The sequence below is a fragment of the Scyliorhinus canicula genome, chromosome 20 (genome assembly GCF_902713615.1).
Source record: "Scyliorhinus canicula chromosome 20, sScyCan1.1, whole genome shotgun sequence".
In the NCBI taxonomy this organism is placed as follows: domain Eukaryota; kingdom Metazoa; phylum Chordata; class Chondrichthyes; order Carcharhiniformes; family Scyliorhinidae; genus Scyliorhinus; species Scyliorhinus canicula.
The window spans coordinates 82,351,709-82,379,206 of record NC_052165.1 but is presented as its reverse complement, the minus strand read 5'-3'; the positions used below and the strand labels follow the sequence as shown (position 1 = coordinate 82,379,206).

Below are 27,498 nucleotides of genomic sequence, written 5' to 3'. Positions count from 1 at the left end.
CATTGCAGGAAGCTCACGTGCAGCATTGTCAGTGAGGCTGGACAGACACAGCATCAATGCTAACCGACCAATCCAGAAAAATAGGCTGTTTACCCCAACACTGTGTAACACCTCAATTCCAATCCTGTGCAAACCATATCGACTCCTGTTCTTGAGCCTCAGCTAACTATAGTCCATTTGTGAGTCCCAATATTCTAATCAAATCAATATCAAAAATGATACATGTTAAAAGTTTTCAAGCTACAGGGGGATCCACTTTCTGTCTCACATCAAACACTGGTGCCTTGAGGGTGAGTTGTTGGTGTTTAGCAAATCCAGACCTGTTTATTTTAGGTAATCAGGAATGCAGGAACCGATAAAGGCAGCCTCCAACAAGCCACAGTCACACTCAGCAAGTGAGAGTTAGACAGTAAAGGGATCAAATAAATGGATAAACTAGTGCCTTAACTCGTTTTATTACCATTAGAGTGGGCGTTAGAGTGCAGTCAATGGGCAGGTGCCACAGGAAGTTGCTGATTGTACACTGAACCATGATTAACTTGGCCCAACTTCCAGACCAGGCTCGTTTCTTTAGGGTGTGAGCAGCTACCTCCGATCAGTCTGCACTGAATGCAGTAGGAATAAACAGTGCGTTTCCACGGCTGCATCAGCTCCATCCGACGATGAAGACAAATCTGCTAATTAAATGTCTGCTGTTCTCACTCTGCTTCGTCTTCTGGGTAAGTGAGTTAACATGCTCTCTTTTCCTTCCATTTCTTTTTTAAAAAGTAATTTTAATTCAAATTTTCAACAAATTTTAACCAGCAAAACAAAGAAAAACAGTAACCCCCCCAAATACAAAAGCAATAAATTAACAAAAATAATGAGCATGAAACCATGAAACCACACACCCATCCCCCATAGCGAACAAGTTGCTGCTGAGGTTGACCACCCCCTAATGCTCCGCCAGGAAGTCTAGAAACGCTGCCACCACCGGAAGAGCCCTTGCACCGACCCCCTTAGGGCAAACTTGACCCTCTCCAGTTTGATGAACCCAGCCATGTCATTGATCCAGGATTCCGCGCTTGGGGGATTCGCATCCTTCCAATGTAAAAGAATCCTGCGCCGAGCTACCATGGATGCAAAGGCCAGAATACCGGCCTCTTTCGCCTCCTTCACTCCCGGCTGCGATGCTACCCCGAAAATTGCGAGCCCCCAGCCCGGCTCCACCCTGGAGCCAACCACCCTTGACAAGGTCCCCACAACCCCCTCCAAAAGCCCTCCAATGCAGGACACGCCCAGAACATGTGGGTGTGGTTTGCTGGGCTCCACGAACACCTGCCACACCTGTCCTTTCCCCCAAAGAACCGGCTCAGCCTTGTCCCAGTCTTATGCGCCCGAAGCAGCATCTTTAGTTGGATTAAACTAAGCCGCGCACAAGAGGAGGAGGAATTCACCCTCCCCAAAGCATCCGCCCACGTCCCCTCATTGAACTCCTCTCCCATCTCCTCCTCCCACTTCTCTTTCAGCTCTTCCACCGAGGCCTCCTCCCCCTCCTGCATCACTTGGTAGATTGCCGAGATCCTCCCCTCACCGACCCACGCCCCCGAGAGCACCCTATCCTGAACCCCCCTTGGTGGCAACAGTGGAAACTCCGCCACCTGCCGCCTAACAAACTCCCTAATCTGCATATACCTGAAGGTATTCCCTGGGGGGATTCCCCACCTCCCCTCCAACTCCTCTAAGGTCGCAAACTTCCCATCGACGAAGAGGTCCCCTATCCGCCTGATACCTGCCCTGTGCCAACTCAGAAACCCTCCATCTATCCTCCCTGGTACAAACCGGTGGTTCCCCCGTATCGGGGACCAAACTGAAGCCTTCACCTCCCCCCTAGGCCGCCTCCACTGCCCCCAGATTTTGAAGGCAGCCACCACTACCGGACTCGTAGACTACCTTGCTGGGGGGAGCGGCAATGGCGCCATCAGTAGCGCCTCTAAGCTCGTGCCCACATAGGACGCTGCCTCCAACCTCTTCCATGCAGCCCCCTCCCCCTCCATTACCCACCTACGTATCATTGCCACATTCGCAGCCCAGTAGTACCCACACAGGTTGGGCAACGTTAACCCCCCAACATCCCTACTCCGCTCCAGGAACACCCTCCTCACCCTCGGGGTCTTCTGCGTCCACACAAACCCCGTAATACTCCTACTGACCCTCCTGAAAAAAGCCTTTGGGATCATGATGGGTAGATACTGGAATCGGAACAGAAACCTGGGGAGCACCGTCATTCTGACCGACTGGACCCTGCCCGAGAGGGAGAGTGGCAACACATCCTGCCTCCTAAACTCCTCCTCCATCTGCCCCCCAGCTCCTGGCTATCTGGATCCCCAGGTATCTGAAGCTCCTCTCTGCCCTTTTCAGCGGAAGCTCCCCTATCTCTCTCTCTCCTGGTCCCCGAATGCACCACTAACAGCTCACTCTTCCCCACGTTGAGCTTATACCCAGAGAAGTCCCCGAACTCCCCAAGAATCCTCATCACCTCCGGCATCCCCCCCCACCGGGTCTGCAACGTACAACAATAAATCGTCCGCATACAGCAATACCCGATGCTCCTCCCCCCACCCCCACCCCCCACCCCCCCCCCCCCCCCCCCCCCCCGCACTATCCCCCTCCAGTTCCTCGATTCCCTCAGCGCCATGGCCAGGGGTTCAATCGCCAATGCAAAACAGCAGGGGAGACAGGGGGCGCCCCTGCCTCGTCCCCAATTCATCACCACACTCGCCACCGGGGCATCATACCACAGCCTCACACCTAATAAATCCCTCACCAAACCCGAACCTCTTCAAAACCTCCCAAAGGTATCTCCACTCCACCCTGTCAAAGGCCTTCTCCGCAACCATCGACGCCACTATCTCTGCCTTCCCGTCCACCGCCGGCATCATTATGACGTTGAGAAGCCTCTGCACATTAACGTTCAACTGCCTCCCCTTCACAAAACCCGTTTGATCCTTGTGAATAACCTGCGGCACCACATCCTCCACCCTCCTGGCCAATATCTTGGCCAGCAGTTTCGCATCCACATTGAGGAGCGAAATCGGCCTATATGACCAGACTGAAGGGGGTCCTTATCCCGCTTCAGAATCAATGAAATTAACGCCCTGGACATTGTCGGGGGCAAAACCCCCCCCTCCCTTGCCTCATTCAAGGTCCTCACTAGCAGAAGGTCTGAAAACTTCTGATAAAATTCAACCGGGAACCCATCGGGTCCCGGTGCCTTCCCTGACTGCATGCTCCCCATCGCATTAACCAGCTCCTCCAGCTCAACTGGCGCCCCCAGACCCTCCACCTGCTCCTCCTCCACTCTCGGGAACTCCAGCTTGCCCAAAATTCCTCCCTCCTCCCCTGGGGGCACTGACCGGTATAACTCCTCATAGAAGGTCCTAAACACTCCGTTAATGCCCCTCGCACTCCGCACCAGACTCCCTCCTCCATCCCTAACCCCCCCCCTTTCTCCCTCGCCGCCTCCCGCTTCCGGAGCTGGTGTGCCAGCATCCGACTCACCTTCTCCCCGTATTCGTATACCGCCCATTGCGCCCTCCTCCACTGTGCCTCCGCTTTCCTGGTGGTCAACATATGGTCAACCTTTGGGCAGCACGGTAGCATTGTGGATAGCACGATTGCTTCACAGCTCCAGAGTCCCAGGTTTGATTCCGGCTTGGGTCACTGTCTGTGTGGAGTCTGCACATCCTCCCCATGTCTGCGTGGGTTTCCTCCGGGTGCTCCGGTTTCCTCCCACAGTCCAAAGATGTGCGGATTAGATGGATTGGCCATGATAAATTGCCCTTAGTGTCCAAAATTGCCCTTAGTGTTGGGTGGGGTTACTGGGTTATGGGTATAAGGTAGAGATGTTGACTTTGGGTAGGGTGCTCTTTCCAAGAGCCGGTGCAGACTCGATGGGCCGAATGGCCTCCTTCTGCACTGTAAATTCTATGATATCTATGATATCAAACTCCGCTTGGAGACTACGACGCTTCCTCAATAGCCCTTCTTCCGGGACCTCCGCGTACCTCCTGTCCACCAACCTCTCCCTTTTCTCCCCCCTCTCCCTATGCGCTCTGATGAAAATCAGCTCCCCCCTAACCACCGCCTTCAGCGCCTCCCAGACCACCCCCACCTGCACCTCCCCATTATCATTAGTTTCTAAATACCCCTCTCTGCACCTCCGGACCCACCCGCATACCTCCTCGTCCGACAGCAGCCCCACCTCCAACATCCACATCGGGCGTTGGTCCCTCCCCTCCCCCAGCTCTAGATCCACCCAATGCGGCGTGTGATCCGAGATGGCTATCGCCGAATATTCCGCACCTTCCACCCTTGGAATCAACGCCCTGCTGAAGACAAAAAAGTCAATCCGGGAGTAGGCCTTGTGGACATGGGAGAAGAACGAGAATTCCCTAACCCCCCGGCCTCATAAACCTCCAAGGGTCCACCCCTCCCATCTGGTCCATGAACCCCCTCAGCACTGTGGCCGCTGCCGGCCTCTTAGCCTTCCTGGACCTGGAGCGATCCACTGCTTAATCCAGCACTGTATTGAAATCTCCTCCCATTATTAAACCCCCCGTCTCAAGGTCTGGAATTCGGCCCAGCATACGCCGCATAAAGCCTGCATCGTCCCAATTTGGGGCGTACACATTGACCAGCACCACCTGCTCCCCCTGGAGCCTACCGCTCACCATCACATATCTGCCACAACTATCCGCACCACACTCGACGCCACAAACAACATACTCTTCCCCATCAGAATCGCCACCCCCCGATTCCTCGCATCTAACCCCGAATGGAACACTTGCCCAATCTCACCTCAACCTCACCTGATCCACCACCCAAAGATGCGTCTCCTGGAGCATAGCCACGTTCACCCCCAGCCCCTTCAAATGTGCGACCACCCGGGCCCGCTTGACCGGCCCATTCAGCCCCCTTACATTCCATGTGACCAGTCGAACCGGGGGCTACTCACCCTCCCTCTCCGCCGGTCAGCCATAACTCTTCCTCAGCCAACCACGTGCCCGCAGTCCCTGCACGGCCCGTTCCCCACAGTGGCAGATCCTCGTCCCGACCCCTCCTAATACCCTCAGTTCCCCTTTGGCCCTTCCAGCAGCAACCCGGTACCCCCTCCCTGCTCCCCCCTCCCCCCCAACACCCCCCTCCCCCCACCCCCCCCCCTCCCCCCCCAGCTAGTACCCCCCCTAGCTGCGTTGCCCCTCTCGTTGTACTTCCGTAAGTCAGCTGACTCCTGCTGACCCCGGCTGCTCCCGCCACCGCAGCGACCTCCCCCCCCCCGGTGTAACACTACCAGCCTTCCCCCCGACCGGCACAGTCTCCTCTCTTTCCGACTCCAGCGCGGGAAAAAGCCTCGACCATCCCGACCCAAAACACAGGAAGAGAATGTCCGCGCCACAACGGGCCTACAAAACATCCCACAAGAAAAACAAAAACAAAAACCAGCCCAAAAGAGCAAGGGAGAACAGAACCTCCGAACACTGTACATCAGTCCCCGACCCCCCCTCAATCCTCAGTCCGAGTCCAGCTTCTCTGCCTGGACAAAGGCCCAGGCCTCTTCTGGGGAGTCAAAGTAATACTGGCCGTCTTTATAAGTGACCCAGAGGCGCGCCGGCTGTAACATGCCAAACTTCACCCCTCTCTTGTGCAGCACTGCTTTCGACCGGTTATAACCGGCCCTTTTTTTCGCCACCTCCGCACTCCAGTCCTGGTAAATTCGGACCTCTGCATTCTCCCACCTGCTGCTCCTCTCCTTCTTGGCCCACCTCAGTACACATTCTCAGTCGACGAACCGGTGAAACCGCACCAGCACCGCCCTTGGCGGCTCGTTAGGCTTCGGCCTTCTCACCAACACTCGATGGGCCCCCTCCAGCTCCAAGGGCGCTTGGAAGGACCCCGCTCCCATTCGCGAGTTCAGCATCGTGACCACATAGGCCCCCAAGTCCGATCCCTCCAGCCCCTCCGGGAGGCCCACGATCCGTAAATTGTTCCGCCGCGAGCGGTTCTCCATTTCCTCCATCCTCGCCTGCCATTTCTTGTGGAGCGCAACGTGCGACTCCACCTTCACAGGCAGGCCTAGGATTTCGTCCTCATTCTCCGAGGCCTTTTGCCGGACCTCGTGGATCTCTGCCCCCTGGGCCGTCTGAGTCGCCGTGAGCTCGTTAAGTGAGGCCTTTAGCGGTTCCAGCAGCTCAGCTTTCAGCTCCCTGAAGCAGCGGTGGAGCAGCTCCTGCTGCTCTTGCGCCCACTGCTTCCACGACTTCCGATTCCCCGCCCGCCGCCATCTTGGTCTTCCTCCCTCGCACCTTTCTCTGCTCCAGAGCCGATATTTTGACCGCCCCGCTCCTGGTCCAGTCCATCCACCGGCAGAGAAGCGTAGCTGATGTCTTCCCACACCGGGAAAAGTCCATCCAGCGCCGTTACGGTCCCTAAAAAGAGCTCAAAAGTCCGAAAATAGCGGCAGCCGCCGAACGTGCGGCTTAGCTCCTCATCCCCACAACCGGAAGTCTCCTTTCCTTCCATTCCTTAAAGGTCACCAATTTCCCCTTTGCAGTTGGTGTCCACTGCACGACTATCTTCACCCTCTCGTACAGGCTTGCCTAACCTTTATTGCTCGAGGGGACCACATTTAGATTGTTTACTCAGTCAAGGGGCCGATAAGAAATTTTCAGAACGCTAACATTTGGCACAACAATAAACTGAAAGTAGGGCAGCACGGTGACGCAGTGGTTAGCACTGCTGTCTCACGGCACCGAGGTCCCAGGGTCGATCCCAGCTCTGGGTCACTGTCCGTGTGGAGTTTTCACATTCTCCCCGTGTTTGCGTGGGTTTCGTCCCCACAACCCAAAGATGTACAGGGAAGGTGGATTGGCCATGCTAAATTGTCCCTTAATTGGAAAAAATGAATTGGGTATTCTAAATTTTAAAAAACAATAAACTGAATATAAAAAAAGTTGAGGTATTGAGAATGGGAATAATTTGATTTGATTTATTGTCACACTTACCGAAGTACAGTGAAAAGTATTTTTCTGCGGCCAAGGGAACGTACACAGTATGTATATAGTAGACAAAAAAAGAATAATCGACAGATGTACATCGACAACAGTGATTGGTGACATTTCGGAACATGGGGCCAGAGAAAGCATAGAACATAGAACAGTAGAGCACAGAACAGGCCCTTCGGCCCTCAATGTTGTGCCGAGCCATGATCACCCTACTCAAACCCACGTATCCACCCTATACCCGTAACCCAACAACCCCCCACCCCTTAACCTTACTTTTTAGGACACTACGGGCAATTTAGCATGGCCAATCCACCTAACCCGCACATCTTTGGACTGTGGGAGGAAACCGGAGCACCCGGAGGAAACCCACACACACACGGGGAGGACGTGCAGACTCCGCACAGACAGTGACCCAGCCGGGAATCGAACCTGGGACCCTGGAGCTGTGAAGCATTTATGCTAACCACCATGCTACCGTGCTGCCCATTCGCTACCGTGCTGCCCGTCACCAAAAGCAAATACATGAGCAACAGCAGCATAGGGTGTCGTGAATAGTGCTCTTACAGGGAACAGATCAGTCCGAGGGGGAGTCGTTGAGGAGTCAGGTAGCAGACAGAAGCTGTTCCTATGTTTGGATGTGCGGGTCTTCAGATTCTGTACTTTCTGCCTGATGGAAAGGTCTGGAAGAAGGCAGTGCCTGGGTGGGAAGGTTCTCTGATAATGATGTCTGCATTCCTGAGGCAGCGGGGAGTGTAGACAGAATCAATGTGAGGTTGGCAAGCTTATGTGATGCGTTGGGCTGAGTTCACCACACGCTGCAGTTTCTTGCGATCTTGGACCGAGCAGTTGCCATACCAGGCTGTGATGCAGCCGGATAGGATGCTCTTTACGCCACATCTGTAGAGGTTTGTGAGAGTCGATGCAGACATGCCAAATTTCTTTAGCTTCCGTAGGAAGCAGAGACGTTGTTGGGCTTTCTTGACTGTTGTATCAACGTGAGTGGACCAGGACAGACTGTTGGTGATGGTGACCCCCAGGAACTTAAAGCTATCGACCATCTCCACATCAGAGCCATTGATGTAGACAGGGGTGTGTGTTATGCTACGCTTCCTGAAATTGATGATCAGTTCCTTGGTCTTTCCAATATTTAGAGAGAGGTTTTTGGTACGCCATACAACCAAGTGATCTATCTCCCTTCTGTAGTCTGATTCGTTATTGTTTGAGATACGACCCACCACAGTCGTATCATCTGCAAACTTATAGATTGAGTTGGAGTTAAATCTTGTCACACAGCCTGGACTGCACAATAGAGGACTGAGCACAAATCCTTGCGGGGCCCCGGTGTTGAGGACCATTGTGGAGGAGGTGCTGTTACCTATCCTGATAGATTGTGGTCTGTTGGTGAGGAAGTCAAAGATCCAGCTGCACAGGGAGCGGTCAAATCCAAGAATACAGAGTTTGGTTATAAGTCTCGTCGGGATAATGGTGTTGAAGGCGGAGCAGTAGTCTATGAACAGCAATCTCACATAGGTGTCCTTGTTTTCGAGATGTTCAAGTGTTTCTGAGCAAATGTGATGCAATGTCAGACATTCATTTGATAAGTTAGATAAGAGTAATTAATAGAAATAACCAGGTGAGAGGGTCAGAGAGCATGTGTGCCTGTGTGTGTGTTCAGCTCACACTCAGTCTTCGTCACTCACTCACTCACCCTCATCCACCGTGAGTTGTTGCGTGAGTACGTGTTGGCGTGGAGTGGTAAGAGTGAGTGAGAAACTGGACACTGTAAGGCACAATCACACTCTCCCACGCCTATCCTCACTGACGCACACCCCCACTGGTCCACATTGTGTGGTGTTTACATTGTCTCTCATTGTCTGTGTGGGTTTCCTCCGGGTGCTCCAGTTTCCTCCCACAGTACAAAGATATGAAGGTTAGGTGGATTGGCCATGCTAAATTTCCCCTTAGTGTCCAACAGATTAGGTTACTGCGTTATGTGGGATAGGCGGAGGAGTGGGCCTAAGTAGGGTGCTCTTTCCAAGGGCCGGTGCAGACCCGATGGGCTGAAGGGCCTCCTGCACTGTAAATTCTATGTCAATGTCTACATCCACCTACCTGCATGCGCACACACACAAACTCTCTCTCCCACTGGTCCACACCCACCCTCACTGCCCCACAGTACCCCCCTCCCACACACACACACACACACTCACTGCCCCCTCCCCCACACCCACATGAACTCCCACTCAATGCCCCCCCCAGATATATGACCACGCCCCACAGTCACGCTCGAGGACCCCCCCCCCCACACACACACACATCCTCACTCACTGTCCCCTCCCCCACAAACACAAACTCACTGCCCCCTCACACACACATACACCTATGCTCACTGCCCCACTGACCCCCCGCCCCCACATACACACACACACACTCTCTCACTGCCCCCCAACACACTCCCTGCCCCCACACACACTTACTGCCTAACCCCCACATGCACAAACACCCATTCTTCATTGCCCTCCCTCACTTACAAACAAGAACGAACTGTGGATTGCCTGAGGATTCCTGAGATCCAATCAAACCCCGCCAGCCCACCCCAGCAGCCTACCCCAGCAGCCAACCCCACCAGCCTACCCCACCAGCCTACCCCACCAGCCTACCCCACCAGCCGACCCCACAGCCTACCCCAGCAGCCGACCCCACAGCCTACCTCACCAGCCTACCCCACAAGCCTACCCCACCAGCCGACCCCACCAGCCGACCCCACCAGGCGACCCCACCAGCCTACTCCACCAGCCTACCCCACCAGCCTATCCCACCAGCCTACCCCAGCAGCCTACCCCACCAGCCTACCCCACCAGCCTATCCCAGCAGCCTACCCCAGCAGCCAGCCCCACCAGCCTATCCCAGCAGCCTACCCCACGAGCCTATCCCAGTAGCCTACCACAGCAGCCTACCCCACAGCCTAACCCAGCAGCCTGCCCCACCAGCCTACCCCACCAGCCTACTCCAGCAGCCTGGCCCAGCAGCCTACCACACCAGCCTACCCCAGCAGCCTACCCCAGCAGCCTACCCCACCAGCCTACCCCACAGCCAACCCCACAGCCCACCCCACCAGCCTACCCCAGCAGCCTGCCCCACCAGCCTACCCCACCAGCCTACCCCACCAGCCGACCCCACAGCCTAGCCCAGCAGCCTACCCCAGCAGCCTACCTCACCAGCCTACCCCAGCAGCCTACCCCAGCAGCCGACCCCACAGCCTACCTCACCAGCCTACCCCACAAGCCTACCCCACCAGCCGACCCCACCAGCCGACCCCACCAGGCGACCCCACCAGCCTACTCCACCAGCCTACCCCACCAGCCTATCCCACCAGCCTACCCCAGCAGCCTACCCCACCAGCCTACCCCACCAGCCTATCCCAGCAGCCTACCCCAGCAGCCAGCCCCACCAGCCTATCCCAGCAGCCTACCCCACGAGCCTATCCCAGTAGCCTACCACAGCAGCCTACCCCACAGCCTAACCCAGCAGCCTGCCCCACCAGCCTACCCCACCAGCCTACTCCAGCAGCCTGGCCCAGCAGCCTACCCCACCAGCCTACCCCAGCAGCCTACCCCAGCAGCCTACCCCACCAGCCTACCCCACAGCCAACCCCACAGCCCACCCCACCAGCCTACCCCAGCAGCCTGGCCCAGCAGCCTACCCCAGCAGCCTACCCCAGCAGCCTACCCCAGCAGCCTACCCCATCAGTTTACCCCAGCAGCCTACCACCAGCAGCCTACCCCACAGCCTACCCCACCAGCCTACCCCACCAGCCAACTCCACCAGACTACCCCAGCAGCCTATCCCACCAGCCGACCCCACCAGCCTATCCCAGCAGCCGGCTCCAGCAGCCTACCCCAGCAGCCTATCCCAGCAGCCTATCCCAGCAGCCTAGCCCAGCAGCCTACCCCACAGCCTACCCCACACCTACCCCACCAGCCGACCCCACCAGCCGACCCCACCAGCCTACCACAGCAGCCTACCCCACATCCCACCCCACCAGCCTGCCCCAGCAGCCTGCCCCAGCAGCCTGCCCCACCGCCTACCCCACCAGCCTACCTCAGCAGCCTGCCCCACAGCCTACCCCACCAGCCGACTCCACCAGCCGACCCCACCAACCTACCCCAGAAGCCTGCCCCACAGCCTACCCCACCAGCCGACTCCACCAGCCGACCCCAGCAGCCTACCCCACCAGCCTACCCCAGCAGCCTGCCCCACAGCCTACCCCAGCAGCCTACCCCATCAGCCTACCACATAGCCCACCCCACCAGCCTACCCCAGCAGCTTACCCCACAGCCCACCCCAGCAGCCTACCCCAGCAGCCTACCCCAGCAGCCTACCCCACCAGCCTACCCCACCAGCCTACCCCACCAGCCTTCCACACCAGCCCACCCCAGCAGCCTACACCAGCAGCCTAAAAAGCAGCCTACACCACCAGCCTACCCCAGCAGCCTGCCCCACTAGCCTACCCCAGCAGCCTACCCCACAGCCTATCCCAGCAGCCTACCCCAGCAGCCTGCCCCACTAGCCTACCCCACCAGCCTATCCCACCAGCCTACCCGAGCAGCCTGCCCCACCAGCCTACCCCAGCAGCCTATCCCACAGCCTACCCCAGCAGCCTGCCCCACCAGCCTACCCCACCAGCCTACCCCACCAGCCTACCCCACCAGCCTACCCCACCAGCCCACCCTACCAGCCTACCCCACCAGCCCACCCCAGCAGCCTACCCCAGCAGCCTGCCCCACCAGCCTACCCCAGCAGCCTACCCCACCAGCCCACCCCACCAGCCTACCCCACCAGCCCACCCCACCAGCCTACCCCACCAGCCCACCCCACCAGCCTACCCCAACAGCCTACCCCAGCAGCCTGCCCCACCAGCCTACCCCAGCAGCCTATCCCACAGCCTACCCCACCAGCCTACCCCAACAGCCTACCCCAGCAGCCTGCCCCACCAGCCTACCCCAGCAGCCTATCCCACAGCCTACCCTACTGCCAGATTTCCAGGCTTGCAGTGCCAAGGTGCCCGGGTGGCAGGCTTCCCGTGCTGGGGAATCTGGCCCGGAGGTGCCCTGCCCTGATGAAGTGGGGTGAGGTGGGCTCCAGGACTCCCTAACAAGTAAGTTGGGGCATTGCAGGGGAGTTCGGAGGCCATGGTGAGGGGTTGAGGGATCGGGGGCCATTTACACATGGCACCTCAATCTCTTCCTGTACTGATGAGCTGAGGCCAGAAAGTAAACCAAAGTCCCATTTGATAGCTGGGTCGTTCTTAGCACTGCAGGTGCCAGCACCCCTTTAAACACGCCCAAAACTCTGTTCTTTTTCCCATTAAATCACGCCCCCTGTCTCAAAGCTGTCTCAAGGGCTCATTAACCTATGCTAAATTTGATAGAAACTTGTCTACTTGATAGACCTTCCCGAGAATGCTCAGTTATTTTCCTTGATGGTGGATAGTCTCTGACCAATTGTGACTCCAGTAGCTTGTACTATGTGACCTGGAAATGTAATCAGGTTTGGCGAACTCATATTTTTTATTCAATGCTATCCACATATCCATTGAGGGCAGCACGGTAGCATTGTGGATAGTACAAATGCTTCACAGCTCCAGGGTCCCAGGTTCGAATCCCTGCTTGGGTCACTGTCTGTGCGGAGTCTGCACATCCTCCCCGTGTGTGCGTGGGTTTCCTCCGGGCGCTCCGCTTTCCTCCCACAGTCCAAAGACGTGCAGGTTAGGTGGATTGGCCATGATAAATTGCCCTTAGGATCCAAGTTGCCCTTAATGTTGGGTGGGGTTACTGGGTTATTGGGTAGGGTGGAGGTATGGGCTTGGTTAGGGTGCTCTTTCCAAGAGCCGATGCAGACTCGATGGGCTGAATGGCCTCCTTCTGCACTGTAAATTCTATATCCTGTATGACTCTCAGGATGGCTCTGACTTTGGGCTCTTCTCTTGTGGAGCCACATACATCGTCCATATGGCATATTACTCCTTATTTGGGAAAAGATATAATTGCGTTCGAAGAAGGTCAGAGAAGGTTCACTTGACTCCTTCCTGGGATGAAGGACTAAACCTTTGAAGAAAAGTTGATGGAAAGGCAACTTATTATCCAAGTGGAGAGAGACTTCAGAGTGCTTTGCTGCAGAGGTGTCCTCTTCCATGAATCGCAGAAAATTATTATGCGGATACGCAGGTAATAAGGAAGGCAAATGGAATTTAATAGCTAAAGGATTGGAATATAAAAGTAGAGAAATGTTGCTATAACTGAATAAGTCATTGGTGAGACGGAACCTGGAGTATTGTGCACAGTTTTGGTCCCTTTATTTGAAGAGGGATATGGTAGCATTAGAGGCAGTTCAGAGGAGGTTCACCAGATTGATTCATAGATACGTAGAAGATAGGAGCAGGAGAAGGCCTTTTGGCCCTTCGAGCCTGCTCCGCCATTCATCACGATCAATCGTCCAACTCAATTGCCTAATCCTGCTTTCTCCCCATAACCTTTGATCCCATTCTCTCCAAGTGCTATATCTAGCCGCCTCTTGAATGTATCCAATATTTTAGCATCAACTACTTCCTGTGGTAATGAATTCCACAGGCTCACCACTCTTTGTGTGAAGAAATGTCTCCTCATCTCTGTCCGAAATGGTTAACCATGAAGCCTCAGACTATGACCCCTGGTTCTGGACACCCACCATCGGGAACATCTTTCTTGCATCTACCCAGTCTAGTCCTGTTAGAATTTTATAAGTCTCTATGAGATCTTCTGAATTCCAGCGAGAAAAATCCTAACTGAGTCAATCTTTCCTCATATGACAGTCCCGCCATCCCTGGAATCAGTCTGGTAAACCTTCGCTGCACTCCCTTGAGAGCAAGAACATCCTTCCTCAGAAAAGGAGACCAAAGCTGCACACAATATTCTAGATGTGGCCTCCACCAAGGCCCTGTATAATTGCAACAACACATTCCTGCTCCTGTACTCGAAACCTCTCGCAATGAAGGCTAACATACCATTAGCCTTCTTTACCGCCTGCTGCCCCTGCATGCTTACCTTCAGAGATATGAAGAGAGATTGAGCAGTTTAGGCCCATACTCTTGAATTTAGAAGAATGAAAGGAGATCCAATTGAGATATATAAGATGATAAAAGATATTGACAAAGTAGACACTTTCTCTTGTGGGGCAAAGTAGGTTGCTTTCTCTTGTGGGGCAATCTAGAACGAGAAGCAGTCAGACAGATTTGTGGTTGATGATAGAGTCAAGGATTTTGTGGGACAGTCAGAGAAGCGGAGCTGAGACCTCAACTAGATCTTATGGCATGGGGGAGCAGGCTCGAGGGGCAGAGTGGCCTACACCTGCTCTGAAGTCCTAGGTTGCTTTGAAAATACCAATTTTCAAACAATAGAAAATATGGCCCTAAAACAGCAGGTAAATGTCTGAGGGTGGAGTGTGTTCTCAAAGGCTGAGCTGAGGTTGGGTGGCACAATCGTCCTAAGTGGGTTCTTTTCAACTGCTGGTAGATATTATCTCCAAGCTAGTTACCAGGGAAAGGCCTTTCCACTGCTAGATGTTACCAAATGACCAGCTACCATGAAATAGGTTTGTGGACTTGCTCTGCTGAAGCTCCATGCCTACAACTCGGGGAACCACTCTTCCCTTGGAAATATGTCGCCGTTCCTTCACGGTGGCTGGGGCAACATCCTGGAACTGCCTCCCTAAAAGCACAGTGGATGTACCTACACTTCAAGGACTGCAGCAGTTCAAGAAGACAACTCACCACCATCTTCTGAAGGGCAAAAGGGATGGGCAATAAATGCCGGTCTAACCAGCGATGCTGCCTCCTGTGAATGAATATAAAAAAGGATGTGCGTCCATTCTGTTGTCAGGAGGATCATGGTTGCTCTCGTAGTTTATCGTCCAATGTGCTGCTCACTGCACAATTTCTGTGTGTTTCAATATAGCTCCTGCCGCATCTTGGGCTGGATTCTCCCAAAATTGGGCTATGTCCCCCCGCCGGCGTATAAATGCTGGCGTTTCACTCCGAAAATTCCTGAAGAAAGTTTGAGCCGATTCCCCCGCCTGCAGGGACCCGGAGTAATTCACATAGTTCAAGCTGCAGATACGGGCCCCCGCACTTCCGGTTTCCAGTCCGCGCATGCTCATGGCGGCGGCCTCCAGTGGCTGCGCTGAGCTCCATGGTGGACTCAGACCGCGGAGGCAGCCGCAGGATGTAGCCCCCCCCCCCCCCCCCCCGGAACGGCCGTGCGCCCGAAGATCCTACCGGCCCAATCTGTCCCCCGGCCACCCATAAGGCCCCCCCCGGTGTCCTGTCCGCCTACCCCCCCACCAGTCCGCAGCCGCCACGTGAGCATCCCAACCGGCCATAGCATGTTAGTTCCACGCCATCAGGAACTCGGCCGGTCGGGAGCGGAGGATCGCTGGGCTAGCCTCCGGCAATGGGCCCCCAGCTGCACGGAGTACGACGTGCGCATGCTGATTTTCGGGGCCCGGTGAATCGCCGGACCGCCACCGGGTCTGATTTTGGCACCAAATTGGATTCTCTGCCCCACATGCCAAATGCGATTTTGACGCGGGGTTGTGGAGAATCCAGCCCCTTATCCACATACTCAGGATTCAACCATGTCAGTCAGGTCAGGGATGTTAGATTTCTTTGGAGACCAAATGTTTTCAAGCTGACCCTGTGTGGCAGACTCACACGGACGAGTCCAACAGTCCCAGGCATAATTGTCCAGCTACACGTCTGGTACACACCAGGCATTCTAAATAAACCCCCCACCTCACAACTCTCATTTTGTCTCCTCACACCCACCACATCCTTTCTAGAAGGACAGCAAGGTAGCATAGTGGTTAGCACAACTGCTTCACAGCTCCAGGGTCCCAGGTTCGATTCCCGGCTTGGGTCACTGTCTGTGCGGAGTCTGCACGTTCTCCCCCTGTGTGCGTGGGTTTCCTTCTGGTGCTCTGGTTTCCTCCCACAGCCTAAAGATGTGCAGGATAGGTGGATTGGCCCTGTTAAATTGCCCTTAATGTCCAAAATTGCCCTTAGTGTTGGGTGAGGTTACGGGGATAGGGTGGAGGTGTGGGCTTGGGTAGGGTGCTCTTTCCAAGAGCCGGTGCAGACTCGATGGGCCAAATGGCCTCCTTCTGCACTGTAAATTCTATGGAAAAAAAATTCCCAACACTACATAAATGAAGCTGACTTTACGAGTCATGTGGGGTTAACAGATTGATGATTGGGCTTTGCATTGATAATCCCTGAATGGCAAATGTTGCATTAATTATGTGTTGTTCTGGGTGGAGAATTAGCTTTTGTACCAATGTGGTGGGGTGCAGCTGGAGTTTGGGCAGCGTTTTACTCTTGGAGCCGTTGGCACTGGGACCAGTTCAGACGTGACCAACAGGACAGATGGACGATGTGAGGCAGTAGTTACAAGAGAAATGGAAAACAGCTCGAGCAAATCCTGAGAATCCTGAGGACTTGGGAGCTAAATCCACACAAATTTGGTTTTAGCCAGTGAATCTCAATCTGGGAAAAATGGTTGGAGACCCAAGTGCAGATAAGCTTGGCAGAAATGTTATCGGTCAGCGCACCTACTTAATACAAGCGAACAACGGAGGTGAGTCTCACCCGTCAATTAGGAACCAGCGGGATTCCTGAGTTGCCTGTGTTGGGGAAAACCCAATGGAATTGAGTGCCTATCAGGCATTTAGCTGGCCAATGGTAGTCTTTTTCCGGGCTTCAGGATCCCACAAGCAAATCCCCACCTGCAAATAAGAGGATGGCTTTAATAAGGACATGGGAAGTCGACACCGAGTAGAAATACAGTTAGGTTTGTTGACAGTTACAGTTACCACTCCCAAGATATCCCGACCGGGTCTCCCCACGGCCGACCTTTTATACCTAGCTGAATGAAGTTCCCCCACCCCTCAGCGGGGGGAGATCATACTCCGTGAGAATCATAGGGAAGATAATCATTCCCACCCCTTAAGTCCCAATCTTCCTCCTCCCCCCCCCCAAAATTCCAAAGACACGCTCAACGGCCAATGAGAAGAAGGAGGAGGAGCAGGTTGAGGACGTCAGACCCTCTTCGGCTCCGGTGAAATGTCGAGCCCCCGAAACGCCGGATCATGCAGCGTATACCTGAAGGAAAACGTCATCTGCGGGAGGAATGCCATTGGTGGATGATCAGCAGGAGGCGGCTGAACCGTTGAATCTGCATCCAAGACCTCAACCATCTGCGTATCCAGTACAATTGAACGTCGGGACCTCAGCCAATCGGAGGTGCAGTATCGGGGAGGCCCCAGAGAATACCCTGTCAGTCTGCCTAATGACATGCAAACGTTGTTTACAGTGCATGCGTTCCGGACCGCATTGACACCGCTCACGAGGTGGTGGAGAATTGCGATTTGGTGTCAAATCATTGCCCACCGCGATTTTCGTCCAATCGCGTTTCGCAATTTTGGCGTCAGCCAACGGAGAATCCCACCCATCTTCTGCGATCCCAACCACAAACTGAGCCGCTAACTCAACCCCACTCCCTGACCACTGATAGAACCAAACTATTCGCAATCTTGGTGTCATGTTTGACCCTGAGGTGAACCTCTGACCAAATGGTCACTCCATCACCAAGACTGCCTCCTTCCATCTCTATAATCACCCCTCTCTCGTCTTGCCTCAGCTCAAGATCTGCTGCTGAGACCCTCATCCATAACTTACTTACTTTGAGAATTAAAGGTTCCAATGCTCTCCTGAAGAGCTCCCTTGGCCCCATTTGTAAACTTGGACTCATGCAAACTTTGGCTGCATTCATTAATCTCGAACATAAAGCTTGTGTTGGTAATGGTGACCCTGAAACTATCATCGATTGTTGTAGAAACCCATCCGGTTTATACATGACCTTACATAAGATTATAAGACCATAAGACATAGGAACAGAATTAGGCCACTCGGCTCATCGACTCTGCTCCGCCACTCAATCATGGCTGATATCTTTCTCATCCCCATTCTCCTGCCTTCTCCCCATAACCCCTGATTGCCTTATTAATCAAGAACCTATCTATCCATCTATCTGTCTATCTATCTAGCTAAGCAAAATCTGACGTCTTTACATGGTCTGGACTACATGTGACTCCAGACCCATCGCAATGTGGTTGAGTCTTAGCCACCTTCTGCGATGGCACAGCAAGCCACTCAGTTTAAGGGTAATTAGGGGTGGGCACCAAATGTACCATGAGAAAAAACCTTTTTGAAGTGGCTCTTTAATACCTGGTTCGTTGACCAAGCATTTGATCACATATTCTAACAACTCCTTCTGTGCCTCATTGTCAAATGTTATTCGATAGCACGCCTCCGAAATGTCCTGGGGCAGCTCATTATGTTAAAGCTGCTATCAAATTGCAGATTATTGTTCCTGCGTTCCACTTTCTCATACGTTTTACTCTGATGTTGCTAAACCCGTGCCCCTGCTTGGCAAAAGATTTGCCTGTATATCGTTTGCTTATCTCTTCTCTCGGGTGAGAAAGCTGCTTGTTTCCCCTTCACATACAATTGCAATAGTGTCCCTTTGTTTGAATATACTTTGGTTAGGAGGTCATCATATTAACAGATAGAAGTTGAGGGTTAATATTGCTGCACTATCACTGCCAACCACTACTAAATTTCCACAGATCGAATTTAGAGTCATACAGCAGAATTCACTGTCGGCGGGATCCACTAGCGGCTGTCAGCGCACCCACGCCCACGGTTTTTCTGACACCGTGAGGTCGCCAAAATGGAAAACCCCATTGGCCGGCTGTGGGAATGGAGAATGCCGCTGCCGGCGGGGGCACGTTGTGCTGGTAAACGCGGCTGGCGAACCGGAGAATCCTGCCCATAGAGTTTTTACAGCGCGGAGAGAGGCCTTCGGCCCACCGCTTCCTGGCTGACCATCCAGCACCTATCTATTCTCAGCCCATTTTCCAGCACAGTCCGTAGTCCTGCATGCTATGGCATTTGAAGTGCTCATCTAGATACTTCTTAAATGTTGTGGAGATGCCGGCGTTGGACTGGGGTGAGCACAGTGAGAAGTCTTACAACACCAGGTTAAAGTCCAACAGGTTTGTTTCAAACACTAGCTTTCGGATCCTCACCTGAGGAAGGAGCAGTGCTCCGAAAGCTAGTGTTTGAAACAAACCTGTTGGACTTTGACCTGGTGTTGTAAGACTTCTCAGTGTTCTTAAATGTTGTGAGGGTCCCCGTCTTTCCGATGCTTTCAGGCAGTGAGTTGCAGATTCCAACCGCCCTTAGTTTTTCCTTAAATCCTCTCTAAATCTGCTGCCCCTTACCTTAAATCTATGCCCCCTGGTTATTGATCCCTTCACCAAGGGGCAAGTACCTTCCTATCCACCCTATCTATGGCCCTCATAATTGTAGTATGTGTGGTATACCACTGTATTGTATTGTACTGTTGGACTGCTACATGCCTGGGCTTGTCCCTGCTGGGTCCGAACCACTGTAGTATATAATATGTGTATTGTGGTAAACTGCCACTGTATTATATGTAACGTGGTAAACTACGGCCTGCTGGCTCCGCCTCCCCTCGGGCTCAGTATTAAGGCGGCTAGTCTCCGCCGCTGCCTCAGTTCGGGATCTGAGACCAGGAGGCTTTCCGTTTAGTTTATTAAAGCCTCAGTTACGTTCACCACTCGTCATGTGTTCATTGATGGCCTATTGGTATGGTTACAAGACCACTGACCCGATTGCTCTGTTGGGTCATTTGAATATCAGTTGCCTTCATTAAGTTTTATTTTGTTTTTCATTTAATATGCATCCAATAAATTAAAAACTTAATCCTTGCCAAATTAACAGCCACAGAAATGTGATTTTTACTTTTTCTCATTCTCTAAGCAGATTTGATGCCAATTCTGAGAGAGTTTGGGGACAGGCCTAATATCTTAATATGAGGATGTTCTGTACAAGCCATCAGCTCCAATCTTCCTTATAACACATTATGGTAATCAGAAATTGAGACTCTTTACTCTGGCTCGTATCTACCCACAGTTTACAAAACAGGCAGAATAGTGTTGAACACACAATCCTCTGTATTCATCAGACCGAGTTATTCACCCATTTATCTGGCTTTTCCACATAACGAGGCTATCAAAATACTCACCCTTCCTCCCTCAGAGGGAATTAAAATGTCACCTGCATTGTTGTGATGAAATTTGAAACTAGATGAATTCATATGTTCGATGGAAAAGGTTATCCTGTCCCTTGAACCTATTCTATCATTCAGTTGGATTATAGCTGATCAGCATCGTATTTTGTTTATACGTCTTGCATCGCTAATCCTTACTACCTAACAGAAAGGCAGCAGGGTAGCAGGGTAGCATGGTGGTTAGCATAAATGCTTCACAGCTCCAGGGTCCCAGGTTCGATTCCCGGCTGGGTCACTGTCTGTGTGGAGTCTGCACGTCCTCCCCGTGTGTGCGTGGGTTTCCTCCGGGTGCTCCGGTTTCCTCCCACAATCCAAAGATGTGCGGGTTAGGTGGATTGGCCATGCTAAATTGCCCGTAGTGTCCTAATAAAAAAAGTAAGGTTAAGGGGGGGTTGTTGGGTTACGGGTATAGGGTGGATACGTGGGTTTGAGTAGGGTGATCATGGCTCGGCACAACATTGAGGGCCGAAGGGCCTGTTCTGTGCTGTACTGTTCTATGTTCTATGTTCTAAATCTACCAATCTCAGCTTTCCATTGTCCCCCGACATCAGCAGCATTTTGGGAGAGAATCCAGATTTCCAATACCCTGGGCGCGATTCTCCGCCCCCGACGCCGGGTGGGAGAATAGCGGGAGGGCCTCCCGACATTTTTCACGCTCTCCCACTAGTCTCCCCCCCCCCACGCCCGACCCACGCCACGAATCGCCGCTCGCCGTTTTTTACGGCGAGCGGCGATTCTCCGAGGCCGATGGGCCGAGCGGCCGGCCCTTCGCGCCCGTTTCATCACGGCAGCAAACACACCTGCTCGCTGCCGTCGTGAAACGGGCGCCATATGCCCGTTTGGGACATCTAGAGGCCCAATTGGCACGGGAGCACCACGACTGTGCTCGGGAGGGGACAGGCCCGCGATCGGTGCCCAACGATCGTCGGGCCAGCGTCCAAAACGGACGCACTCTTTCCCCTCCGCTGCCCGGCAAGATCAAGCCGCCACGTCTTGCCGGGTGGCTGAGGAGAAAGACGCCAACTGCGCATGCGCGGGTTGGCGTTGTCCAACCTGCGCATGCGCGGCTGACGTCATCGGCCGCGTCAGCCGGCGTGACGCTTGACGTGCGGCCTTGACGACCGTCGTCAAGGCCGCACCGCCATTACGCATGGGGCCGCGCTCCTAGCCCCGCCCGGGGGGGGGGGAGAATCGGACCCGGAAGTGGCCGTGAAGGCTGCCGTGGGTCACGGCCTGTCCAACGGCAGCCTTTACGACTCCCCGCATTTGCGGAGAATCGCGCCCCCTTTGTGTGGAGAAGTGCTTCCTGACACCACCCCGTCCAGCCCAGCTCTAACTTTTAGGCCATATCCCTTTATTTTAGACTCCCTGTCAAAGATTTCTCTCCTCTCAACTCTTTAAACTCATTTGTTCATCTTAAACACCTCACGCAGGTTACTCCTTAGTCTTCAATACTCTAAAGAATATAAGCTTTGTCTCTTGGCCTGGATTTCCCAACTGCTGATGGTGACCCATCTATTCTATTTTATAACTATTAAAGTGTAATGGCCTTTCCTGTTGATTCTCTTATGCTCAATTTATTTTAATTTGTTAACATTTTGAACCATAGATATGTAATGGACATTTACCTTAAGTCGAGCAGAGGAAGTGAGAAACACAAAATGTATACTGTGCTATTGGAGGTTTAGCTTCTGAACAGAAAAATTCAGACTTTTGGTACCTGAGATTTGAGAGGGATTCAGTTCAATTGGCTGGCTGGTGGCCAATGAATTGGCTAAAGGCTGTATTCTGCCCGGCGATGGGCGGTCATTGAGTCCTACCTGAGTGGGGTGGTTTTCAGAGAACCAAGGAAAGGACAGTGGGGCTGGAATTAACTTTGCAAGAGCCTAGGGAGTCGTAATATGAACCAACAGGAAAATTGAGGTTGCCAGTAGTTGGATTTTCACAGAGTTGGCCCGAATCTGGAGGCCTTTAAAATTGTTGCAGAAAATCTGGACTCAGTGGTGCTATTTGGAATTAATGTTGAGTTCAAACAGACTTTATTTTTGCTGTTTCAAGGGCCTGAACCCACAGTATGCATAATACAATTTTATGGAGATGTAAACATTCTTGAAGGTTGGATAAGATGTTTAAATGTCTTGACCTGATTTAAGTCATCATCCCTTTAAAAATGAAAAAAAAACTACAACGTTCAGTTTTAGCAAAAACGTAGGCACACACTGCTGGAGTGTATTGATTGATGTTGGAAAAGAACCATTAGTAATCTGTTCCTGCAGTTTCAATAGGCTTCACAGTTGACATTTCCCAAAAATTGTTATAGCAAAGCTAGGCTAAGTTTCACTTCACAGAAACACAGAATGGTTGTAGCACAAAAAGAGGCCATTTGCGACCATGCCCACATGCTCTGAATCTGCCCCAGACTTGTCGGGTTCTGGGCAGCCTTCATAGAACATAGAACATAGAACATTACAGCGCAGTACGGGCCTTTCGGCCCTCGATGTTGCGCCGACCCGTGAAACCATCTGAACCCTATCTGACCTACACTATTCCATTTTCATCCATATGTCTATCCAATGACCACTTAAATGCCCTTAAATTTGGTGAGTCTACTACTGTTGCAGGCAGGGCGTTCCACACCCCTAGTACTCTCTGAGTAAAGAAACTGCCTCTGACATCTGTCCTATACCTACCACCCCTCAATTCAAAGCTATGTCCCCTCGTGTTAGTCATCACCATCCGAGGAAAAAGACTCTCACTTTCCACCCTATCTAACCCTCTGACTATCTTATATGTGTCTATTAAGTCACCTCTCAGCCTTCTCCTCTCTAACGAAAACAACCTCAAGTCCCTGAGCCTTTCCTCGTTAGACATTCCCTCCATACCAGGCAACGTCCTAGTAAATCTCCTCTGAAGCCTTTCCAAAGCTTCCACATCCTTCCTATAATGTGGTGACCAGAACTGCACACAGTACTCCAGGAGCGGCCGCACCAGAGTTATGTACAGCTGCAGCATGACCTCATGGCTCCGAAACTCAATCCCCCTACTGATAAAGGCTAGCACACCATATGCCTTCTTAACAGCCCTATTAACCTGGGTGGCAACTTTCAGGGATTTATGTACCTGGATGCCGAGATCTCTCTGTTCATCTACACTACCAAGACTCTTGCCATTAGCCCAGTACTCTGCATTCCTGTTACTCCTTCCAAAGTGAACCACCTCACACTTTTCCGCATTAAACTCCATCTGCCACCTCTTAGCCCAGCTCTGCAGCTTATCTATGTCCCTCTGTAACCTATAACATCCTTCAGCACTATCCACAACTCCACCGAACTTCGTGTCATCTGCAAATTTACTAACCCATCCTTCTACACCCTCTTCCAGGTCATTTATAAAAATGACAAACAGCAGTGGCCCCAAAACAGATCCTTGCGGTACACCACTAGTAACTGAACTCCAGGATGAACATTTCCCATCAACCACCACCCTCTGTCTTCTTTCTTCTTCCTTCTTCGAGGCGATGTCCAAGGTTGCGGGAGTAAGGGTGGAGCCATGCCCGAGAGTGGCGGTTTTCAAGGTATTGGACCAACCAGAACTCCACATGGGGAAGAGGGTCGTGCCCTTGGATTCGCTTCCCTAATTGCCCGCCGGAGAATCCTGCTCGGCTGGTGATCAACAGCACCACCAAAAGCTGCAGACTGGCTGGCAGACCTATTGGAATTTCTCCATCTGGAGTAGATCAAATACACTATCGGAAGGTCGTACGATGACTTCCACAAAGCATGGGGGCATTCATCAGCCTGTTCCAGGACCAGTTTGAAGCCAGCAATGGATAGAAAGGGAGGGGGACGGAGGGATACATGGGAACCATCAGGGCCACAGAACGCAAATGGAAACAAATGGGGAGGGGCAATGGGGGAATTATGTAGGTTATGGTGGCAATTTAGCAAATTTTTTAATATTCGCACTTCCTGCTTTTAGAGGACTATGTGGCCAATGCCTCGCTGCTAAGCCAGTGACAACAATGCCTAATGTAGGTTGATGGGTTAGACGGGGGTAGCCTACACGCTTGCTGTTCCCATTCTCCATCAGTCTATTTAACCCATCTTGCCAATTCCCAATGGCAAAGTCATGTGATGAAATTTCCAAGTCGCAGTTGACAACCCTGCCTCCAGAATCAACTGTTCCCAAGCTTGCCTAACTGTTTTCCTCTTCCATAAATGAGCTCATCCAAAATGTTGTTGCCCGCAACCTAATTTGCATCTCCCTGTGCTGACTGATCTACATTGGTTCCCAGTCCCTGGATGCCACCATTTTAAAACAGTTTAAATCTTTCCATGGCATCTCCCCCACATATCTTTGTAGCCTCCTGCAGCTCTATCAATGTCCATGAGCACTCCATTCATCCAACTCTACCCTCTTTTACTGGTCACCATTCCTAATGCTTGTTTCCGTGGCTGTGTTTTTTTTGGCCTATTTACGTTCGCGCCCAGTCGCCCAGTATATTATTACTGGGCGTTTAATATACGCCCAGTAATATTAAAAGGAATAAAATGGGAAGTAAAAACATTTGCGAAGTGTCTTGTGAGGGTTTCCTATGTTCAAGGCACTGTATGAAGGCAAGTTGTTATCGTTTTAAAAACTAAACCACCTGACTGGAAGAATGAGGTTTTCCACAAACAGTAAGAAAACTTTAATTGAAATGATCCGGCCTTTTGATTTGAGGAAACAATATTGAAACTTGCTGCAGGCAGTAGGTAGGGCAGAGGGGCAGATAGCAGATTGCAAAATTATGAAAATAAAGGCAGGTCAGTTGTACGGGCACTAAAGCAGATTGATGTGGGGAAATATGAGAGAACACATTTTGGACAGATGAACAGAGTAAGGAAGGCTACCTTAAATGGCGGGTGTGGAGAGGAGACACATTTGAAGGGGCTACACAAGTAATGCCATGAACAGCAAATGGAATTTTGGGTTTTGTGTATGCAAATATTAAATACAAAGGAAGGGGGGGGGTTACACTGTATTTGTAAAGGCCCCAGCTGCAGTTAGACCTAGATCTTTAGCCCTGTTTTCCTGCTACAGCCTCTTTGGGAACCGAATTTCCAGTGGCCAAACTTGGCCAAACAAAGGAGACTGACTGCATTTCCAGCACGTGAGGGTCTCATGTAAGCATTTGAATGAAAGGCTTGTGGGTCTACCTACTTACACACGGACATACGAAGCAGGAACAGCAGTAGGCCATCGACCCCTCGGGCCTACTCCGCCATTCCGTAAGACCATGGCCTTGGCTCCTGCCTAACACCAATAATCTTTCATTCCCTTGTTAGTCAAGTACAAACGGCATAGATAACAAAAGGCATGAGGTCCTAAAAGCAGAGTAAAGAGAGCTCGGAAGGAAGTTAAGATATCGGACCTCGAAGGTAGTGATCTCAGGATTACTGCTGGTGCCACGTGCTAGTCAGAGTAGAAATGACAGGCTATATAGGATGAATACGTGGCTGAAGGGATGGTGTCAGGGGGAGGTGGGACCTGTACAAACTGGACGGGTTACACCTGGGCAGGATGTGTTTAAACTAATGTGACAGGGGGATGTGAACCAATGCAGGAAGTCGGAAGGTAGTAAAACAGGGGCAGAAACAAAAGGCAGTAAGGGGGCAAGTGTAAGGCAGAGAAGACATAGTCAAAAATCAAAAAAGGGCGACAGTACAAGGTGACTGAGGGGAGCTCAGTGAATACACCCAGTAATATTAAAAGGAATAAAATGGGAAGTAAAAACATAAATGAAAGCGACACGGCAGGTTGTTACATGAAGATATGGGTTCAATGACAAGAAAAATTAGGAGAAACGTTGAGAGGAAAAATAACTCAGGAGAGGTTACTGATCGAGGTGTTAAGATTCATAACAGAGGTATAAAAGCCAACATAAGTGTTCTTTACCTGAATGCTCGTAGTATTCGGAATAAGGTAAATGAGTTGATGGCGCAAATCATCGTGAATGACTACGATTTAGTGGCCATTACTGAAACATGGTTAAAGGATGGTCACGACTGGGAGTTAAATATCCCAGGGTATCAAACTATTCGGAAGGACAGAGTGGATGGTAAAGGAGGTGGTGTAGCTCTGTTATTTAAGGATGACATCCGGGCAATAGTAAGGGATGACATTGATGCAATGGAGGATAAGGTTGAATCCATTTGGGTGGAAATCAAGAATAGTAAGGCGAAAAAGTCACTGATAGGAGTAGTCTATCGGCCACCAAATAGTAACATTATGGTGGGCAGGCAATAAACAAAGAAATAACTAATGCATGTAGAAATGGTACAGCAGTTATCATGGGGGATTTTAATCTACATGTCGATAGGTTTAACCAGGTTGGTCAAGGCAGCCTTGAGGAGGAGTTTATAGAATGTATCCGCGATAGTTTCCTAGAACAGTATGTAATGGCACCTACGAGGGAACAAACGGTCCTAGATCTGGTACTGTGTAATGAGACAGGATTGATCAATGATCTCATAGTTAGGGATCCTCTCGGAAGGAGCGATCACAATATGGTGGAATTTAAAATACAGATGGAGGGTGAGAAGGTAAAATCAAAAACTCATGTTTTGTGCTGAAACAAAGGAGATTACAATGGAATGAGAGAAGATTATCCTCCATTGCTAAGGTAGACCTGGGAACAAAGACTGTATGGTGAAACAGTTGAGGAACAGTGGAGAACCTTCCAAGCGATTTTTCACAGTTCTCAGCAAAGGTTTAGACCAACAAAAAGGAAGGATGGTAGAAAGAGAGAAATCGACCATGATATCCAAGGAAATAAGGGAGAGTATCAAATTGAAGGAAAAAGCATACAAAGTGGCAAAGTTCAGTGCGAGACTAGAGGACTGGGAAATCTTTAGGGGGCAACAGAAAGCTACTAAAAAAGCTATAAAGAAGAGTAAGATAGATTATGAGAGTAAACTTGCACAGAATATAAAAACAGACAGTAAATGTTTCTACAAATATATAAAACAAAAAAAGAGTGGCTAAGGTAAATATTGCTCCCTCAGAGGATGAGAAGGGAGACTAAGTAATGGGAGATGAGGAAATGGCTGAGGAACTGAACATGTTTTTTGGGTCAGTCTTCACAGTGGAAGACACAAATAACATGCCAGTGACTGATGGAAATGAGGCTATGACAGCTGAGGACCTTGAGATGATTGTTATCACTA

General features: G+C 51.7%; 1 protein-coding gene across 3 annotated transcripts in view; it reads left to right on the top strand.

The window, feature by feature from the left end:
* The first annotated feature begins 367 nt into the window (after window positions 1-367).
* The window catches only part of zgc:113223 (uncharacterized protein LOC541424 homolog), a 107,686-nt gene continuing 80,555 nt past the window's right edge, over window positions 368-27,498 (top strand). For 2 of the 3 annotated variants that reach the window (XM_038781234.1, XM_038781232.1), the window contains exon 1: window positions 368-719. In XM_038781234.1, the coding sequence (XP_038637162.1) occupies window positions 686-719 (34 nt within the window). In that variant the 5' untranslated portion in view covers window positions 368-685. Of the gene's footprint in view, window positions 720-17,172; window positions 17,377-27,498 lie in introns of those variants that run through there. The other variant, XM_038781233.1, reaches the window with a different exon arrangement.